This window comes from Peromyscus maniculatus, chromosome 8, assembly GCF_049852395.1.
Source record: "Peromyscus maniculatus bairdii isolate BWxNUB_F1_BW_parent chromosome 8, HU_Pman_BW_mat_3.1, whole genome shotgun sequence".
Lineage (NCBI taxonomy): Eukaryota > Metazoa > Chordata > Mammalia > Rodentia > Cricetidae > Peromyscus > Peromyscus maniculatus.
In genome coordinates this window covers 93,932,486-93,954,309 of record NC_134859.1, presented here as the reverse complement: position 1 = coordinate 93,954,309, position 21,824 = coordinate 93,932,486, and the positions used below count along the sequence as shown (strand labels likewise).

Genomic DNA, 21,824 nt, shown 5'->3' with positions numbered 1-21,824 from the left:
AGAATCGTCATTTGCCTGAAAGAAGATATATATATGTATGTATATATATATATATATATATATATATATATATATATATATATATATATATATTCCTAGCACTGGCTGAGGTAGGAGGACTGCCATAAATCTGAGGCTATCCTGAGCTATACAGAGAGTTTGGGGCCATCTTGGGCTACAGAGTGAAACCCTGTCTCTCCCTCTCTCTTTTTTTTTTTCGAGACAGGGTTTCTCTGTGTAGCTTTGGAGCCTGTCCTGGTACTCGCTTTGTAGACCAGGCTGGCCTCGAACTCACAGAGATCTGCCTGCCTCTGCCTCCCGAGTGCTGGAATTAAAGGCGTGCGCCACCACCGCCCGGCTTTTTTTTCTTTTTTTCTTTTTTTTTGGTTTTGAAACCCTGTCTCAAAAACCAAACCAAACCAAACCAATGACAAAATAATATATATGCATATATGATTGCTAGATGATGGACTAGCAGATCAATTCCTCTGTAGATACCTATCTGCCATGAAAGATGGTGAAATGAATTTGCTTAATGGATTTCAAATCATTCCATATGATTAGGACAGTAATAAACTGCACCATCCCCATCCCATACAAGTTGTGTTTTTCTGGATGTCAATCATCGGTGTCAGATTCTACAGTCTAGGGAGATATAAAGTATTCGAAGGTAGTGGAAGGCACAGACAATCTACAGAATCAGACAGCCTGCAAGAGTGCACTCCAGGGCTGGTGAGATGGTCGGGGGTAAGGGTGCTTTGCCACTGAGATCAACAATCTGGGATCAATGCCCAGGACCCCCAGAGTAGGGGAAAACCAACTCTCTCAAGCTGACCTTTGACCTCCTCATGTATGTTGTAGCAAGTGCATGCTCCCCCTGTACTAAATAAGTAGAGATAATTTTTTTTCTTTGCAAAATTACGCTTGACAATGACTAGCTTTTATGAAAGGTAACCAAGAATGTTGTTGATCTATTACAAAATCTTCCCCAACTTTCCCTGGTACCTGTTAATTTGACATAAAGTTAAGTCAAAAGGATAACATTTGAAGTTACCTAGATCTCTGAAGACATCACCCCCTCACTCCCCCCCCCTTCTCATGTAGTCTGGGCTAGCCTTGAGTTTAGGAGGTAATGAAGTATGACCTTGAACTTCTGATCTTCTTACCTCTGACTCCTGAGTGCTGGAGTTACTGGCATGAGGCACTGTACCCGTTTTCTTGGTGCTGGGGATCAAACCCAGGGCTGTAAGAATACTAGACAAGCCGTTTATTAGCTGCGTTACATCCCTGGCTCTCCTTGGTGACTTTTCTTATGCTAAGACCCATGCTGGCCTTGTAAAGATCAGTCTTTCTGGATGAGCTGGGGTGTGAGGAAGACTTGGGTCCAGGAGCTTGGCGCCTTTCCATGCTCGTGAGATGGAGGAAGATTAATCTTCAGCCTTTGTCAAGTAGATGTGTAACACAGGTTATTTATAGAGCCTCTTGAAAATGAAGCCATCTCTCTGACTGTTTGTAGCTGCATGTCATGCCCGACACAAAAGACCAGGAAATTCCTTCAGCTCTGTGCACTCAGGCTCTGAGGCCTCCGCCCTCCCTTCATGGAGCATCTGAGTGGGTACTCTGACACCATCAGCTTGGCTTTGGGACTAAAGTGACCCAGCAAAGTGGCTATACACAGAGGACCAAGGGGCTGGGGCTGGGGGAAGGATACCCTGTGCACAAGGTTTCCAACCTGTCCGATGGACTTCCTGAACCCGTAAGAGTGAATTGCAGCTGTGTGGCCTGTGCTGGGCACTTGCGGAAGCCGCAGGAGCAGGGAGGATAGAGGTTTGACTTGATCTAAGGACTATGCCATAGTCAATCATGAGAAAACAGTAGCAGTGCAGGGGGGTGTGAGGAGTGGGCCACTTTGGCCAGGAAATCTTGTAAAAAGCCATCCGATCTGCGGTGTTCTTTTTTCTTTCTCCCCCCCACCCCTTTTGTGCTGAAAATCAAACCCAGGACCTTGTACACACTGGGTGGATGCTCTACACCTGAGCTACAGATCCAGCAGTGAAAGTCTTCCATAAATTGGCATGGAGGTACATGCTTACAATCCCAGCACTTAGAAGGCTGAGGCAGGAGGCTTGCTGTGAGTTTGAAGCCAGAAGGGATTCCATGAAACCCTATTGCAAACAAAACAAAAACAGCCAAAAGTCTTCATGCAAGCCATCAAAAAGCATGTTGAATGGGACAGACAACAGCTGGGCAGGCTGGGAGTGAGCCCCAAGGGTCTTCCTTCCAGATGTGTGACAGTTTCCTCCTCTTGAAACATTCCATCCTGTAGGGAAGCTCCTTGAGCAGGAAGGTAAACAAACACAAAATAGCTTCAGGAAGTCCCTGAAACTGAGCAGATTCACTAGGCCCCTCCCTGTCAGAGTAAGCAATCAAGACTACTGAGAGTCCCTCTCAGACAAGCCAAGCTGTGAAGAGGACTCTGAGACCAGAGCAGCTGCTCAGAGGAAGCAGAAACCAGCCTGGCTGCCTGGAAGAGGTTTAGACCACTGGGTCACTTGGAAAGGACACTTCCCAGCCTGTTGGTCTGCCTACAAGCTGTGCAGTGTGCTTCAGGTTCCCAGCTTCTTTGAGCGGTCACCCGTGCTGAGATGGGCTTTGATCATGCAGCTGTCTTTGAGACATTTCTGCTCCTCTAAGGAACCCTTCACCCATATTCCTGTAAGTAACTCCAATAAAACCCATGGTTGGACTCTGGTCTGTTATGGGCTTCCTTTCTGGAGTGAGTAGACGTGTCTCATCTCCCCAGGAAAAGTCTGGTCACACAACTTGTCTCTGCCTCCCCAGCTTGGCTCCGTTTTTTACGTGGGTGCTGGGAATCAAACTCAGGCCCTTACCTTTGCATGACAAGCTGAGTACTGATGTCACAGGTTGGAACCCCTATATCCAGTTTATGCAAGACTCTGCCAACTGAGCCACACCCCAGCCCTGATTTTATTTTTATTTATTTATTTACTTTTCTTTTTTGAGACAGGGTTTCTCTGCGTAGCTTTGCGCCTTTCCTGATTTTATTTTTTTGAGACAGGGTGTGGTTATGAATCCCAGGCTGTCCTAACATGTTTCTTTGTATTTTAATGAACCTTTTCTTTTTCTTTTCTTAAATTCTCAGAGTTGGTTTGCAGAAATGGGGCAAACTGTAGAGTGGGCAGCATGAAGCCAGCCATTACTCTGTGCCCCCACCTATTGGATTCTGCTTTATTCTTGATGATTTATCATTATTTATTATGAATTTTTATTTATCATTTTAATTTTATTAATTTTAAATATTTATTATTATTTATTTATTTACTATTATTTCTTATTCTGTATTATTATGTCCTTATTACAGCCTAGCAATCCCAGGTTTTAGAAATGGCTGCCACCTTTTCCTAGACCATTAGCAAGGCTGGAGCAGCGTGATGTATATAGAGATAGGGTCTCCTGTGTGTCAGGCTGGCTTCGAAAGTGCCATGTGGCAGAGGATGGACTCGAATTCCTGATCTTCCTGCCCCTACCTCCCAAGTAAAAGTTGCAGACTTGGGACTTAGAAATTCTTAAGGACAAGAGGCTGCTGGGTCCTACATGCTGCAGCTGGGTCCTACCTGCTGGGAGGGAGCAAGCTGGTTAGCCTCCTCAAGTGCCCCTCTCCCCACTGAGGCCAAAGGCGTTCAAAGCCTAAAGGCCAGAACTCTGGGCTTAGGCTAATGGTTCCATCTCTTTCTTTCCTTCCTTCTTTCCTTCCTCCCTTCCTTCCTTCCTTCCTCCCCCCCCCCTTTCCTTTCCCAGCAGGGAACCCAGGTCCTTGTATCTCCTATGCAAGTGTCTTCTCAGTGAGCCTCCTTCCCAGGCCCTAACACCCTAAGAGTCCACTTTCAGCCTCCTTGTGGGCAGCAGGCTTCGGGGAAGGTGTGGCTGGAGAACTTAATGGGTATTTGTCAGCTTGCTCAGCGGCCAACTTAAACGTCTGGATCAAAGCCTGGTGATAAGCTAGTGACTGCCTGTCCTTTCAACCAGTGTTACTGTTTGTACCCAAGGTTCTCCTGCTGACCTCTAGATAACCACAGCCATTTCTCCCAAGCCAAACCTGGCAGGGTAAACTGCTCCCTAAATTTTTGATAACCAATTAGAGGCTTCCTCTTATTTTACCAAATTTCCTTTTGTCTGAGATAGAAAGGAGAGAGAAGGGAGGCCGAGGACAAAAAGTGCTCCGGAGCTGCTTTGACTGTTAATAGCATCACGGTTGCTATGGCAGCAAGAACAGGCCCCATCTACTGCATTCAAGTGTCAAGACTCAGGAGGGAGAAGGCTCAGTGGGTAAAGCACTTGCTCTGTGTGCAAGCATTGGGATCTGAGTGAGTTCAGATCCTCAGCACGTATATACAAACTGGTGGGGTGTCAGCTGTCTGTGAGTCTACAGATGGAGTTCCAGGGCAGCCAAGGGCTACACAAAGAAACCCTGCCTTAAAAAAAAACAACCCAAACCCTCACCAGGCCTAATGACACCTGGCTGTAGTCCAAGTGCAGGGGAGGTTCAGGCAGTGTTGGCGGTGCAGGAGGAGGACGAGGAGATGCTATATAGTGGTTAGCTGGGACTCTAGGAAACCCTGAGATCAGCAACAGTGAAAACTAGCCAACCGGGCAGAAGAGTAGCAGAGGAACTGTCCTGTAGGCAGACAGCATTGTCTAGCGTGGAGCTGGAGGGAGCTGGAGGGAGGTGAGGGAGGGAGGGAGAGAATGGACGGGAGAGAAAGAATGGACCACTCACATCTCTCACCTGGGCCTTCCTATTTTGGGCCTCCCAGCACTCACTCAGCCTGGAAAATATGACCCAACGTGGAAAGATCTGCTGATGGACCAGCCTCCCACAAAGCTCTGGAAGGCAGGGCAGCCATCCGCCTCTTCCCTAGGTGTCCAGCCCAGAGCCACTCCATATCCCATGGCCTCCTCCCTGGGCCTCTGGTTCCAGGCCTGTCATGGAGAAGCATCTGACCCCTCGAAGTCTCCAGCCTCACCCAGTGAGGTCTGGTTTGAGAAAGCAATGATATTGGGAAATGAATTACTTCAGCCCTGGGAAGGTCTGTTATTTCTGTGCAGGGTGCTCCAGAGATAGGCTTCACCCCCACAAGGTCCTGAGGAGGTCGACATCAACACAGGATGTTCAGTGACTGTTGAGTCCCAAACGAATTGGCTTTTATAAGATAGGATTCTGAGAAGTTGGCTGGAATCACCTTCTGGCCCTTGATGGCCACACCTGTAACGTGGACCGTGACACACTCCATGTGGGAGGCTGAGAGTGGCCCCCAAAGTATGAAGTAAGTCCTGATTCCCATCCTGTGTGATGCTACCCTATGTGTGGGTTAGTCCCTTGGGCTGCTATACGGAATACCATAGAGTTATTGACAACAGAAATGCTGGATGTGAGGACTAGAGAGATGGCTAAGTGGTTAAGAATATTTACTGCTCTTGCCTGGCAGCGGTGGTGCACGCCTTTAATCCCAGCACTCAGGAGGCAAGGCCAGGTGGATCTCTCTGAGTTCGAGGCCAGCCTGGTCTACAGAGTGAGATCCAGGACAGGCACTAAAACTACACAGAGAAACCCTGTCTCAAAAAACCAAAGGAAAAAAAAAAGAACAAAAAACAAAACAAAATAAATTAAAAAAAAAAAAAAACAAAGAGAGATATAAGAAGACAGGAAAGGAGAGAAAAGAAGAGAGGAGGGAGGGGGAGGGAGGGAGGGAGAAAGGGAGGGAGAGAGGAAGGAGGGGGTTACATGTATAGTGCTCTTCCACAGCTCATATCAAACAGGTCAGAGCAAGGAATGATTTTCTAGGTGGAAACCATCATTTTTTGGCTCTTGCCTTGAGACAGAGAAGACTAGTCCTCACTGAAATGTCTTCGGTGACCCCTGTTAGCTGTAAAGGGTGGTGCGTCAGACACAGCATGGCAGGCCAGGCCTGTTGCTGCATGCCGGATGCAAGCAGAAGTGTTAGGGAGCGAGGAGTTCCCCACATAGTGAGTTCAAGGCTGGTCAAAGCGATATGAGATCCTGTTCCTAAAATGAAGAAGGGAGGGAGGGAGGGAGGAAGGAAGGAAGCTTTTCTCTGTCCCACCCCGGGCCTGTAGTCCCGTAGCCACTTTTAAATAATCATTCAGAGGCTTATATTAATTACAAACTGTTTGGCCTGTGACACAGGCTTATTACTAGCCAGCTCTTACATCTTAAACATACCATTTCTTAAATATACTATTTCTATTCATCTATGTACCGCCGCGTGGCCGGTGGCTTACCGCTACTTCCACATCTTGCTTCTTAAACATCTCCATGGTGTCTCCCAGACTTCTCCCTTCTTCTCCTCTATCTCTGCTTGGATTTCCTGCCTGTGTCTATCCTGCCTTGCCATAGGCCAAAGTGGCTTTATGTATTAACGAATGGGAGCAACACATATTCACAGTACAGAAAGACAACCTGCATCCCAAGGAAGGAAGGGAAAGGCACCATCAAAGCAGAAATAATCCAATTCTAACAATACAGTAATTCCAGTCACTAGCCTAGACAAACATCGGACTAATGCTCCTTGGGATTTTTTTGTTTGTTTTTGTATTGTTTTGGGACAGAATCTTGCAATGTGGCCCTGGCCTGGAACTCTAGTCTAGCTTTGAACTCATAGAGTTCTGTCTGTGTGCTTCTGCCCCTAGAATCCTGGAACGAAAGGTGTGTGCCACCATACCTGACTCTTGTGTTTTGTTTGTTTGTTTGTTTTGAAACAGGGTCCTCTGAAGTCCAGTCTGTCCTTAAACGCACTGTAGCCAAGAATGACCTTTAACCTCAGATCCGCTGCCGCCATCTCCCAAGTGCGATGCAGACATGGCCCTCGCACCTGGTTTATGTGGTGCTGAACCCCAGTCTCCCCGAATGCTGGGCCAACACTCCGCCAGCTGAGCTGTAGCTCTAGTCTCTCATGTTTTTTTATTTATTATTATCATTTTTTTTTTCAAGACAAAGTCTCTCTGTGTAGTCCTGGCTGTCCTGGAACTCGCTCTGTAGACCAGAATGGCCTCGAACTCAGAGATCCGCTTGCCTCTGTCTCCTGAGTGATGGGATTAAAGGCCATCATTACCCAGCAGCTTTCAGCTTTTTAATTTTTTTTAATTTCCGTATATGTATATGTATGTGTCTATATGAGTGTCTGCTCTGTGTGTGTGTGTGTGTGTGTGTGTGTGCCTACACAAGTGCACTCAGAGGCCAGAAGAGAGCATTGGCTCCCCTGTGGCTAGAGTTACTGGCAGGTGTGAGCTATCTGATGTGGTCTTCCAGAGGAGCGCAAATGCTCTAACCACTGAGCCATCTCTCTAGCCCCTGACTAGTGCTTCTTGACCGCTAAGTATGATCACTGACACGTCAGTCTACTTGAGGAGAGCAGGCTGTCGCCACACGCTGTAGGGCGGGCCTGACTCGGAGAAGATGAAGGAGGTAAAGGGCATGTAGGAAGTCCTCTCAGTCGAGAAAGCGTGGGGAAATCTTTAGAGAAACTGACATCTGAAATGAGCTAGCAAAAATGAGTAATAATTAGTCAGCAAAGCGGAGAGGAAGGGATGCTTCGATGGGCAAATAGCGATGGGAAACGCCTGTGATGCATTCTGGGAACGGCACATTTCAGCACCCAAAGCCTAGTGTAGGGAAACCACAGTGGTGGTGGGGTTTCAGCCTGGAGGGGTCAGCAAGGGCTGGGTGATGGAGGCTTAGGGTCTGCCTTTCCCCCAGACAGTGTTACAACCTTTCAAACATCACAGTGGGAGAAACCCCTTTATAGTCTAGAACATTCCCTAGGAGGCAAGGCCGCACACATCTGTCATCACAGGGAGGCTCGTGTTCAAAGGTAGCCGGGGGAATTTAGCCAGTCCCTGCGTCAGAATAAAGGAAGAAATGAAGGAGGGCAAGAGGGAATGTTAGCTCAGTGGTAGGGCACACGCTTGGCATTCCTGACACCCTCGGGGCGGGGGGGGGGGGGATGTAGGGAGGGGGGAGAAGGCTGAGCTGGGACTGGAGAGATGGCTCAGCGCTGAGCCATCCTGAGGACGGGAGTTCAGATCCCAGTCGCCCAGCAGCATCAGTTCTGGAGGACCTGACACCCTCTCTGGCCTCCAGGCACACACAGGCACACAGACACCCCTCTCATGACCCACATGTTCATACTCTCAGGAAGATACATAAATAAAGGGGTGCAGAATGGTTCACTGGGTGAAGGTGCCAGCTGCCGAGCCTGATGCTCTAAGTCTGATCCTGGGACCCTCTCGGTGGAAGAAGGAGAGGATTCCTACAGGTTGGCCTCTGACTCCACCCCCACACCCCCCCAAACACACAGCAGCCCACATGCACTCGATCCCACTTCCGCATACACAAATAAATAAATGGCTTTTTTTTGTTGTTTTTTTTTTTTAAATGTTGGGGGTAGGGGGAGACGAAACTGCCTACGGTCTGGTACGGACTACATATGCACACATACACCTATGTATGGCCAAAGGGGGCTCTGAGTGGTGCCTGGGTCAGTAATTAGAACCCACTGCAGAGCTGAGGAAAGTCCCTATTTCTACTGAATCACGAGCCCGGTGCCCCGGTACGGTACCCCTCACAACACTGCTCATTATCAGAAAAACTAGCTGTGGAAGGTCAGGAGGCCCAGATTTATGCTGTGTGGACACAGGCCCCTTGGGGAGCCCACAGGAAAGGCAGACAGGCCTTACTGGGTATCCCGCAAAAGCACTTTGGTAGAAGCCGAGGGGAGAACCCCTCACTTGGTTGGAGGAAGGAGTCCCCAGACCCAGATGAGGCAAGAGACTCAAGAACTCTGAGGCAAATGTCACCTCTGACTTCTTGTTGTTTTCTCCTCTTGTAGACAAAGCCACTGGATTCCGTGGTCCCTCCGGAAGGCCAGTCATTTCCTGAGGAGATATCAGGCCAGGCCAGACCTCATTGTTCTTCGTTTCCAGCTATGGCCACCATCACCTGACAAGCACCAGAGCTGGTCTCTCTCGGGCGCCTGGAGAAGCTGTCAGAGTAGTTTCTGCTTTCCCCAAGGCGGGTTTCGGTCTGTGACGGGAAGAGAATTCTGCCCCTGAGGCATGGCCGGAAGGCCAAACTAACTGTGAGCTTTAATCTGCGAGTCTTCCTCTCAGGATGCCGCTGAGGTGGGCCTCAGTCAGCAAGATGCGCCGGGTTGTCCTGCTCACACTGCTGCTCTGTGAGTTTTGAACCTATTTTCTCTTCAGTTTCATGAGACTTGAAGTTAGTGAAATCAACAGATTTCTTTTTTCCCTGTCTCTTCCAGATTCAAGCCTCCAGGCTCAGGAAAACTGTAAGTCCTGGTGTTTTTGCCTACCTCCCTTCTCTCTGTCTTTTCTGAGATTCTTAACTCGTGCTTGGGGTTGGTATTTGTAACGACTGAGAAAAATATTCCAAAGGAAAACTGAAGTGGACTCTGTCTTGGCATTTTTTTTTTTAAAGAGGCTTTTAGACCAAAATCTTGTTATAAGATTCCAAGAATATGTTTTAGAAACATGGCTGTAGATCTTTCCAGAATATAGTCGTAGATCTTGGTGGGTTGCCGTTTGTTGGTATTGGGGAGATGATTTCTTAAAAAATCCAGTGATCCATCATTTGTTTGCAGTCTTTCTATCATAAACTGTTTCTACCTCACACTGCATCGCCAACTGTTTACTTTCAAACTCTTCTTTATTCGCTTGGGTTTGGTGCCTGTAATCCCAGTACTTGGGAGACAGACACAGAAGGATCAGTAGTCAAGGGCAGGTTCAGCTACATAGCAAGTTTGAAGGAAGTCCGAGCTATATGAGATCCTGTCTGAAACAAAACAAAATCAACTCAAAACCAAAACCTAAAAAAAAAAAAAAAGTGTTTTCTTTTAATTGTTTTGATTTACAAATGAGACACAGTTGACTTGGCAGACTCATAAAGAAGAAGGAACCAATTGTAAATCGGTATTAGGACTCCCTTTCTCTTAGGAGATTAAAAGGAGAGACCAGATCTCCTTTTCTACCCACCTGGGAAGCTCCATTTCTACCCCAGATCTTCTGTGCCCGCACACGGGGAAGGGTTCTGTCTTGAAATCCCACCCATCATCCCCTTGGGAGCTGATGTGGAACCTTGGGGATTTCATAGAAGGGGTTTTGTTCTGCTTGGTCTGGGACACTGAAGGAAGAGGCTCAGCCCAGCGCAGGGGCTGTGGGCCAGGAAAAAGGCCACGGTTACATTCTCAACAGTCACTTTGGTGTGGGAAGAGGGGTCCTGGGTTGCAGGCTCACCCCTATAGCTCTTTGGACTATGTCGTCAGTCTTTAGTACATGACGGAGTTGAACCAGGCATGGAGCTGTGGCCCCAGGGTGGGGAGGGCTGTGGTCCATGAGTCTCTGATTAGTCTGTGCTTCCTTAGGCATCGAACTCCCTTGACAACTCATGGAGGCAGACTGTGTATTATCTTCAAGCCATCCCCACTTAAGGCTGGGACCACTGAGCCTCAGAGAGACTTGACTCGGTCCGAAAAGCCAGGGGTGGTCAGCACTATGTTCTGAGCTCCGCTACCTAAAACCCAGATGTCTGTCTGTCTGGGGCTTGTCTCTTGCTTTACTTTGCTCGGTCTGGTTTGAGACAGGAGTCTCATACTGCAGCCTAAGGTAGGCCTGAACTCACTGTGCAGCCCAGGCGCCTTTGAACTCCCAGTCCTTGAACTCTTGCCTCTGTCTCCCAAGCGCTGGGATCACAGTCCTGTGACGCCATCCCTGGTGTCGCTCATCTCCTTTTAAGTGCAGTTTCGCTTTGTTTCCTCGGCCCTCCGCCCTTGCCACAAAATGGAATGGCCCACAGACCCTGTGGCATGGAGGAGGGTAAGGATGAGATCACAGTAGAGGAGGTGACTCGCTTGCCCTGTCTACAGGGGTTGGGAACTGACAAGGGTCTTCACTCCTAGCCCACCTTTACAATTTAAACTTCTGTCCCATCTACCCCGCACACCAGCCACGGCCCCCCATTTCTCGGTCCCTGTCTCTCTTTCACACCACTGGGCATCATGTACCTCAACTCACTGGGTAGCTGAGGACGATACCCAGTCTCTGTTCCCCCTGCTTTTGTCTCCCAAGGCTGGGGTTAGAGGCACACATCTCACACCAGGTTTATGCAGTCCTGGGGACCGAACCCACGGCTGTCAGCCTATTCGGTGAGCACTCGGCCGACTGAACCACACCCCAGCCCTCCCCTATCTCCTGTCTGGATTCTGCTCTGTCCACCATAGAGGCTTCTTGCTTCTCCAGATCCCATAGCCTGTTTTCCATGGCATCCATCATTCTCTCGTTTCTCTCTCTGCTTCAGACGACACCAGCTGTAAGAAAAACGAGGCAGAGAGGACCACGGGCTGAGGCTGCTTTACTGGAACAGCCAGGGGCCTCACTCAGCTTTTCGGAGGGATGGAGGCTGAGCATGCTTAGAGGGGTTGGTGTGTGTGTGTGTGTGTGTGTGTGTGTGTGTGTGTGTGTGTGGTTGGACTGAAGCAGGGTGGGTTCTTTTTGCTACCCAGACATATTGCTTCTGCAGGTGGAGTGGACCGGTCAGGCCGATGCTGAGGCATTCTTTACGGCCAGGGCTATTGCTCAGTACAGCCTGACTCAGTTCCTCATGATACGGTATATCCCAGCTCTGGGAGGGGAAGAGGAAGAAGGGAGAAGGTTGTAGTGGAGGGTTGGGGGGCTTCTTCCAGCTGGAGGAGGGTGATGGTCTCAGTGGTGGAGGGAGCATGCTGAAGTCCCTTCCTGGTGGGATAGGGCTGGTGGTGGTTTTCGGCCATGAAGAACTGAGTGAACCCCTGGGAGGTGAGAGCTTGTCGTCTTTGTTGGAAGAGCCTGGTGAAACATCTGAAAAGGCTGGCACCAAAGACAAAGTTAGTGCCATCCTAATGACTGGGTCTGCCAAGGGGTGACCCACGCCCCCAGCAGTCTGGGCATCCTTCCAGAGCTTACTGTCTGCCTTTTCTCCACTGATGTTTGATGCTTCCCAAGAAGTGTTTAGCATTTCCTGCACTAGGCCATGCTGGTTTGCATAAAAACAGCCCTTTCCCCTCTAGGTGGGCCTGGGCACCTCCCTTTTTGGCCATCACTAATTAAGTCTAGCCCTCTGTAGCTTCGGAGGACCACTGCAGCCACACTGATTTGGTTTTGTAGGGTGATTAGGATTTGCTGTACCAAGATCAGGTCTTCCTTAACCTGATTGGTCAGTTGGCTGTGTTGTACCTGTTGGGGCCCTATCGCTTGTTGTAGGGTCACAGTTTGGGGGGCTTACATATAAACACTTGTTCTGGTATAAGGGAAGTTCAGAGGGTAAAACACTTAATAACCAGGTAAAAACGTGAGTATGAGGAGAATAAGGAGGAAAGGAGTGACTGGGAGAGGAGCCAGAGTGGGAAGGAAATAAAAACCCATACACAGGAGAAGGCTTATGGCTGAATTTTTGTCTGGTACCTGTGGCTTTGGGTCCCATCTCAAGCCATGTGGGATTTGTTGGTGTGGAAGCAGCATCATTCTTGGGAGGAGGGCCCAAATCCCACCCCCAGCCCTCATCAGATTTAGCTGCGGAGCACACTGGAGCAGCCGAAGCATGGAGCTGGCTCTGAAGGATGTTAAGCGAGCGGATCTGGAGTTTCTCTTAGGTTTTTGAAAGCTGGGGAGACAGCGAGGCGAATTGATGCAGCAGAGACTTCAGTCGGCTGCACCAGTTCTGAGTCCCAAAAATGATGTTCAGAGTGGCAAAGAGAGAGATGAACCAGACGGAGTTGGATCCCCCTTCAGGGGTCTCCTGAACTGCTTGTAGGAGTTTAGTGTGCAGATTCTTCAGTGTTGACAAGAGGGACAATGTAGGAAAGGCAGAGCCGCAGGAGGAGGAGAGGAGGAGGAGGAGGAGGAGGAGGAGGAGGAGGAGGAGGAGGAGGAGGAGAGTCCACCCAAGGGGCCTCATAAAACGCGAGAGGGCAAAGATCTGGAACAAACGTTAGGAGGCAGTAACTGTACTACCTCGTGGGGAACATTAAGAGTCAAAGTTTGCACCAGCCAGTCCCTCTCTTGGGTTCCCAGGGAAGGTCCTTTATTCCTCCAAGGGAGGCTGTGGAAAGAGGACTCTCCTGCTGACCCCTCGGATCCCTGCTCTGTTTCAAGATCAGGCTAGGCGAGGTCAACACTAGGGGTGAGCAAGCCAGGCTCCACCTCCCAGGCCAGCCAAGCGGAGTATGGGAAATGCACGTCTTACTGGTTTACCCCAGGCTGGCCACTCTGCGCGCAGGTCAGGTCCCCGCCAAACTTGCCCCTCCTGTCTCAGGCCCCTGGGCCGTCTCTAGCTCTCACCCCACCGCAGCTTGCCTCTGTTCACAGAAGATGACTTCAGCTCCATCTTCATCTAGAAAACAGCGGGCCTGGACTTCCCGCCAACCCTGGCTGCTGGCTGCTCTGCCTCCCCACCCATCCTGCGGGCGCCTCCCCTGGCTCAGACAGAGCACGGGTCCATCCTCCAGGCTGGTCAGGGCCCCTGCTGGGCACCCTGGGGCCGCGCCCTCCCTCACCATAAAAACCTCACTGCTGCATTTATTCCCGTCTGCTTTCCCACTTCCACTTTAAGAATCTCCACTTTACTTCCGGTTCCTTTCTCTGCGTAGACAAACCCAATTGGTGGCTATTGTTTTCTCAGAAAAAAAAAAAAAGGACAAAAAAAATCATCCACAAACTCCCCACCCCGCACCCCTCCACTTCCCAGCGCCCCTCACCCCCAGTCGCTTCCATTCTCAGTGGAACTCGGAGGCTGGTTTAGAAAGGCCAGTCTCCGCTTCCTCCTGTCATGGCCTCCCTGCCTGGAATCTCCGCTCCCTAAGGAATCGCCAAGGACCTCCTGATGAGGCCAAGTCTATTCCATCCCAGAGCTTTGGCAGCCCTTGACTGAAGATCACACCCAGCATCCGGCTTCTCTGACCTAGGATTTCCTTCCCGGGGTGTTTTCTCTTTCTTAGTAAGACCTCCTTCCTCACCCCCAGGGGAGACCAGACTCTGGCCTGGTTCTGGATCTAGAGACCACCTCCCCACCCCCACCGGAGCTCCGGGTCACAGTCTCTCCATACCGGTCTCCCTCCTCAGCATGCCAGGCCTTCAGATTTTCCCACAGTGCCAAGGTTTTGTCTCCTCTCTTAGCTTTTACCTGGCATTCACTGTAGTCAGGAACCTGGCTTCTACTTCTCTGTATTCAACCAAATTAGACATTAAAAAAATGTGGTCAAATATAAACACTCAAAAATTTATTCTTCAAATTAATTAATTCATTCATTTATTTATATTTTTGAGGCAGAGTCTCACTTTGTAGCTCTGGCTGGCCTGGGACTTGCTGTGTAGACCAGGCTGGCCTCGAACTCACAGAGATCTGCCTGCCTCTGCCTCCTGAGTGGAATTAAAGGCATGTGCTACTTTGCCAGACTTTAAAATGTATTACTAGTGACATTTAGAGCATTTACAGCACTGTAGAGTTCTAGAATATTTCCGTCATTCTAGAAACGAATCCTCTTTGGTCCCCCTGATGGTCTTGTATGTGCTTTGATTCTGCCCCACCTGCCTGCCCTGCCTAGGCCACTTTCATCAGAACCACCCCAGGCTTCCTGCCGTGGAGTCTGAGGCCTCAGCGTCCTTCCTAGAACCCTAATCCATTCTGGCATTACCATCCTGACCCACCTGACCCTCTTTCCCACGTTCTGCTTCCCTCCCAGAACTGTCATGCCCAGGATGTACAAGTGTCTCGTGCCCCATGCCCTGGTTACGTGCTGTTCTGGAGGACCCACAGCTGGCCTGCCCTGGGGGCGTGTCCTGCACACTTGTGCTCTCTCGAGCAAATCCTTTCTCTCTGCGTCATTGTCCTGACTGACCCATAGCGAGCTCTCCACCAGCCCGCAGTGTCTCAGACAGCAAGGGTAATTTCTTATTTTCCCTGGAAGCCCAGCACCTGGCACAGGTGTTGGATAAATGTCACCTGGCTGGGAACTTGAACTTGGAGTTGCCTGAGTGTGCCATGGGCGGATGGGTCGGGCACGTTCTCTGATACCACAGGAGTTCCTCAGGGACCCCATGCTTCCAGGAGCTTTGTGGCTTTCCTGACAATAGTGGCTAGCGCCTCCTCCTCTCCCTCAAATCTGAGTCATTTCCAGTCTGAGAACCAGGTGGCTGGATGGGATGGGGTGGGGCTCATCTTGCCAAGGGGCCTTGATTTTGGAAGGTGGGGGGGGCGTCGTTTTAGTGTTTGGCATTGTATCTTTTTGTTGTTGCTGTTGTTTGAGACACGGGGTTTCCCGGTGTAGCCCCAGCTGTCCTGGATCTCACTCTGTAGACCAGGCTGGCCTTGAACTCGGAGATCCGTCAACCTCTGCCTCCCAAGTGCTGGGATTAAAGGTGTGCTCTGCCACCACTGCGGCGGTTGCCGCCACCACCTGGCTTGGCATTGTGAAGGCTTTGTTACTCTGGGTCTCTTCATCGACCTTCTCTCTCAGATCTCTTTAGGCTGTTCTGAGTCCTATTCTCCATAACAGTTTTGAACAGTTTGAGGCTTAATGAGGAGAGTGGAAGGAGTGGAAGGCCCTCCAGAAAGATACATTTGTGCCTAACAGGAGGTCTGTGGGGTACCTCCAACATCATTCATGAACACCTCCCAGAGCCAAGGTAGCCCAGGCCCGTGAATAGTTACCCTCCTGTGTGCGAGTTAGACCTCTGTGCGGCACCTCAGTGAGTTTCTGCTCCAGGGACTTGACTTAAGAGAGGAGTAGAATTTCTGTTTTATAGACATGGGGAATTCTCAAGAGTGTCTAGTTGCAGCTGGGTGGCAGTGGTGCTCGTCTTTAATCCCAGCACTCAGGAGGCAGAGCCAGGTGGATCTCTGTGAGTTCGAGGCCAGCCTGGGCTACAGCGTGAGATCCAGGTTTGTTTTTGGCAAAACAATACCAAAGACCAATAAACAAGACCAGGGATGTTCCTTAGCATTGTTTATCATTCACAGAGCCCTGGTCTTGATCCCCAACACTGCCTAAGCCACACATGGTGACACATGCCTGTAATCCCAGGACTTGGGGCTTAGAGACAGAAATCATAAAATTCAAAACTCAAGCTAGTCCTTGGCCACATAGTGGCTTCAGACCAGCTTGGTTTTCAGAACTGTCCCAGGACAGCCAGAGCTACACAGAGAAACCCTGTCTCAAACTGACAATAAATAAAATTACCCCACCGGCCAGGCCCACGGGCACAGTCCTGTTGTCACACTTACATGGGAAGCTGAATCTGGGAGGTTGCACATTCTAGGGCCGCCAAGGCCACAGGGGGCGTGCCCACCCAAACTGGGCAACTTAGTGTTACTCAGTCTTGAGGGGAACTCTGGCTCCGGGTCTCATGTGATGATAGGCAAACTTTTGGTCAAGGTCAAAGTTATTTCATGAAGGCGTGGCTGAGCCTGGGCCATCTGCTTCTGAGCTCACTCTCATGGTGGTGCACTGAAGCTTCCAGTTCTTCATCCGGTGAGACATCCCTTCCCTAAGCTGCTTCCGCGGGGTGGGGCAGCTGGCTTGGCCCAGTGCCAAGGTCCTGGAGGAGCGAGCTTGTCTAGATGGGAACTGTACATGTCTGTAGCTGACATCAGAAGGGACACCCCAGCTCTGCTGGAGTCCCACAGATAGCCCTGGTATAATGTGGGAGGTGTGATAAGCAGGGGGCAAGGGGTCATTTCGAAGACTGGCTAGAGCAGGTTGGTTGCCATGATAGTGAACAGTTTGTTGTGTCCATGTTCTCTGTCAGGGTGAGGAGCTGGGCTGAGCTTGTTAGGGAAATTTTTCTTTTCTTTATTTTTAATTTTTAATACATTTTCATTTATTTATTTATTATGCACGCATGTGTGTGTGTGTGTGTGTGTGCCTTGCTTGTGTGTTCGCGCGTGCATGAGTGTGTGTGTGTGTGTGTGTGTGTGTGTGTGCACGTCATGACGTACTTGTGTAGGTCAGAGGACCACTTGCAAGAGTTAATTCTTTCCTACCATGTGGGTCCTAGGGATCCCCAAAACTCACCCCGTCAATCAGGCATGGCAGTAATAACCTTTGTTTGCTGAGCTAGGTCAACAGCCTTATTTTTATCTTATTATTATTTAAAAATAATTTTCTGTGTATGGGTATTTTGCCTCCAAGTAGGTCTGTGAAGCATGTGTATGCAGCGCCCATGCAGGCCAGAAGAGAGCATTGAATCTTCTGGAACTGTAGAGCAGACTGGCCTTTGGCAACCCTCCTCCTGTCTGTGCCTCCAGAGTGCTAGGATTGGCGGTGTGTGTCCCTGCACCTGGTCCCTTGAATTTCCCGAAGTGTTTCTCTCCTCTTCCATCCTGCAGTACTCCTGCTGGCTGGCAATATAAAGTTCCTCCCAGGGAGGCGGGTGAGCGGTCCACAAGGGGACGTGTGTTGGAGAACTCGCCCAGGGTGATAGACAGCAGCCTCACTACAAAAGCCACACACTTGCCAAGCATGGTGGTCACACCTTAATCCCAGCACTGGAGGCAGAGATGGGTAGACCCCTGTGAATTCAAGGCCAGCCTGGTCTACCTAGTGAGTCCCATGCCAGCCAGGGCTACACAGTGAGTCCTTGTCTCAAAAAAGAGCCACACTTGGAGCTTAAGCTGAGTTTGTTTGGAACTTTTCTTTCTTTTTTTGAGACAGGGTCTTCCCCATAGCCTTTGCTGTCCTAACCACTGGCCCAGCTTTGAACTTTTTTTTTTTCTTTAGAGCTTAGGACAGTTTTATTAGTTTATTGAAAGAAAAACAATAGAGCGTGAGCTATAAAACTTCAGGGAAATGGAGAAGAGAGAAAGCCTTTTGCCATGGGGGGGGTGGGGGGTGGGCAGCTAGCAAGTAGCAGCATGGCAGGGGGGTGGGGGGTGGAGAGGTGGAGGGGTGGGGGGTGGGGGTGGGCTTCGGAGTGAGAAAGCTCAGGCCATGGAGGAAAGCATGCCCAGACCTGGGAGGAAAGGAAATAGAAAAGAAGGGATGTTTACAAGGGCCAACGGTGGGACTCTGCTAATGGCTGCAGACAGCTGCCCTGAGGCAGGAGACTTCTAGGATGGAAAAGTCTCTTATCTCATTAAGGGGATAGATAATTAGCCCTCCCTTGCCCTAGCTAGGCTTTAGATGGAGCAGATTTCCTGGCAGGTCTACCCAATTCCTGGTGATTAACTGGTCGGGTTGGATTAAAAGGCAGGGGGGAGAGAGGGGGCTCAGTAGTTAAGAGCTCTTACTGCTTGTGCAGAAGACAGGACTTGGGTTCCTTGCACCCATGTTGGGCAGCTTGCAAGTGTCTGTAACCCCAGCTCCAGGGGACCTGATACCCCCTTAGCCTCCTTGGACATCGCACTAATGTACATAAACCATACACAGGCATGTGCTCATAGACATGATAAAACGTTTAACAAGGGGACAGTGATATGTAGTAGTTTGTTTGAATTTTTTCTCATTTTTAAAAAATATTTATTTATTTATGTACATAATGTTCTTGTTAATATTCTGATCCTGCCCCTTGGGGTCACCCTGTGTCCGGATGTAAAAGTCTTTTTAAGGAAAAACTCCGCCCCTTTCTCTCTTCTCTCCCTCCACTACCACGAGGTTTTCACCCCTTGACCCCCTTTCTCTCCCTATCCCCCCCAACTCTCTCTCTCTTTCTCTCTTCATGCTTGGGATACCCTAGGGGTGGGATGGGGAGCTGTGTAATAAATAGTAACAGTTCTGCCTACATGTCTGCCTGCAGGCCAGAAGAGGGCACCAGATCTCATTACAGACAGCTGTGAGCCACCATGTGGGTGCTGGGAATTGAACTCAGTACCTCTGGAAGAGCAGCCAGTGCTCTTAACCTCTGAGCCATCCCATCTCTTCAACCCAAATTTAACTTTTTTTTTTTTTGCATATATTATTTGTGTGTGTGTGTGTGTGTGTGTGTGTTTGTGTGTGTGAGAGAGAGAGAGAGAGAGAGAGAGAGAGACAGACAGACAGACAGACAGGCAGGCAGACAGACACAGAGAGCTCCTTAACCACTGAACAATGGGGACAGTGCCTGGCCTGGAGAGGCCTCTGTAGTGTTTGCTGTGAATGGTGTGAAGGAGGAAACAATCGAGTATCCAGCAGGTCCAGGCCCCTTCAGTACCACAGCACCCTGCCTCAGTCATTGTCCAAGAGAAACATATGGAGGTAGGGGAATGAGGTGAAGTGTGGCTCAGTGGCCGAGTGCTCGCCTAGCGTTCAAAGCTTTGATTCTCCAGCAACTAAGAAAAAAAAAAAAAATCCCAAGGAGTGCGTGTGTTTGCATCCGTCTTCAACATACAGAAGCAGAGAGCCTAGAGGAGTAAAAAACAGACAACAAAACATCTTCCAGTTAGCCAGGATTAGTGCCACACGCCTTTGATCCTAGCACTCAGGAGGGAGAGGCGGGTGGAACTCTGAGTTGGAAGCCAGCCTGGTCTACAGAGTGAGTTCCAGGACAGCCAGGGCTACACAGAGAAACCCTGCCTTGAAAAACATAAAATAATAATAGTAATAATAATAATAATAAAAACCTCTCAACTCCACCCAGCTAAGGGCTATGGACACAGGCCTTTGATGAGAGCATGCCTATCTTTCCACACTTGGGACCCTAACCCAGCCTGAGGGCAGCTTGTTCACGACAGTAGACCATAATTGGGATGGAGACCACACATGAATATAAACAGATCTGGGAGCCTGTTTATTTCTGGCAGTCCTGTGGATCGAACTTAGGAATCTTTCACATGCTAAGCATGTGGTCTACTGCTGAGCTACACCCCCATTTTGGACATTAAGATGTTACAGGTCGTTCCTTGTAAAAATCAATCTCTAAAGAAGAGATGAACTTTTCATCTATTCTGAGACAGACAGAATCCAGCTACCATTGCCCAAGCCTGGCCTGGCTGAGAACCATGCTGGGTCTCCAACGGTAGAGTGCTTGCCTGGAGTTCTCCATGCCCTGGTTCAATCCTCAGCACCTCATAAACCAAGTGTAGTGAGCCCTGCCTGTAAGCCGGCACTTGGGAGGCAGGAAGCAGGAGGATCAAAACTCTGAGGTCATCCTCCACTACAGAGGTGGAGGCTGGCCTGGGCTGAGTGGGACCCAGTGTTGACAGATTGCAGTAACTGACTGCCCTGCCCAAGAAAGGTGCTCTGTGGTTCCTCAAGGCCTGATAGGATCCTGGTCAGGTTTTTTTTTTTTTCTTCTGTTTTCTTTTGGATTTCCTAGACAGTTTCAGAAAGAGGTCAAGTCTTGAGAATTTTGCATTTTATGTATTTTATTGGAGCGTTTCTGAATTTCTCGTTTTTTTTTTATAATGTGTGTATGAAAATTCACGGTGAATAGTTACTTTAATTTCATCTTTTCCCTATTTATATTCACATTACGTTTTGGGGGACATGCACTCTAAAACCTCCATGAAGAAGTGAGCAGGGCATGGACAGCAGACTCTGAGAAGTTGGAACATGTGGGAACTTCCGGTTAGCTAGCGCCCCACCCCACCCCTTGTTTTTGGACACAGGGTCTCACTGTATAGTCCTGACTGGCCTGGAACTTTACCCACCGAGCCCCAGCTCTTGATTTGTGTGTTTTTTTGAGACAGGGTCACAATATATAGTCCAGGTTGGCCTCAGATGTGCTAAGTAGCCCACACTGACCTTGAACTCCTGACCTTTCTTCCTCTACCTTACAAGAGTGGAGACTAGAGCCAGGCACCACTCTGCTCAGTTCATTTGAAATTAGAGAATTTTGGGGAACCCAAAAGGGAAACAAACAAAATCCATTTGTGGATTATGAGGCCAAAAATGAGCTAGCCATGCTTCACGGACGTAGCTCTCTCTAGCGCTGGACGCCCAGCTCCCAGGTTCTATTGTGGTGGTTGTTTTTCTCTTTTCTTGGTGCTGGAGGCTGAACCCAGGGCTCACACATGCCAAGCATGTGGAATTATACTCTCTGCCCTCTATAAGACAATTTTGTGAATGTTGGTTTGGAGTCGGGGCGTTATTTGTTTGTTTTGGGAGTTGTTGTTGGTTGGTTTTAGACAGGGTCTTACTATGTTCCACTGGCTGGCATGGAACTTGTTTTATAGACCAGGCTGGTCAACGCACCTGCCTCTGCCTCCTGAGTGCAGGCATTAAGGGTATGTGCCACCAGAGGATAACTTGATGGGGTAGGGGCTCTTTCTCCCCATCATGTGGGTTCCTGGGCTCGAACTCAGGTCACTAGGCTTGGTGGCGGGTCCCTTTACCTGACGAGCCATCTTGCCAGCCCTTTTATTTTTACAAATATAGCGGTGGAGATTGTAGCCAGGGCTTCATCATGCATGCTTGGCAAATATCCAAACATCAACTAAGCCATGTCACCGGCAAGGCAGGCTTTTACTATGTAGCTCAAGTGGGACTTGAACTCACAGCAATAATCTTGCCTCAGGCTCCTAAGTGCTGCATTTATGGGCGTGTGGCAACATGTGTAGCTCCATCTGTGTTAGTCTGCGTAAGCTAACCCAGCAAGCATCACAGACTGGGTGAACTGAAGAGAAATGTCTTGCTCCTCAGGAGGCTGTCGACCTGTGTTGACCGGCTTCTGTGGTCTCTCTTGGTCCTGGATGACTGTCCCGTTCCCCCCCTCTGTCTTTTCTTTGCTTCCTTCCTTTTTAAAGATAGGATCTAGTGTGTAGC

The 21,824-nt window shown here is 49.4% G+C and overlaps 1 protein-coding gene across 2 annotated transcripts in view; it reads left to right on the top strand.

Moving 5' to 3' along the window:
• Window positions 1–21,824, top strand: part of Pecam1 (platelet and endothelial cell adhesion molecule 1) — a 79,428-nt gene that overhangs the window by 7,427 nt on the left and 50,177 nt on the right. For both annotated transcript variants that reach the window (XM_006970496.4, XM_006970495.4), the window contains exons 2-3: window positions 8,928–9,272; window positions 9,360–9,386. In XM_006970496.4, the coding sequence (XP_006970558.1) occupies window positions 9,209–9,272; window positions 9,360–9,386 (91 nt within the window). In that variant the 5' untranslated portion in view covers window positions 8,928–9,208. The remainder of the gene's footprint in view (window positions 1–8,927; window positions 9,273–9,359; window positions 9,387–21,824) is intronic.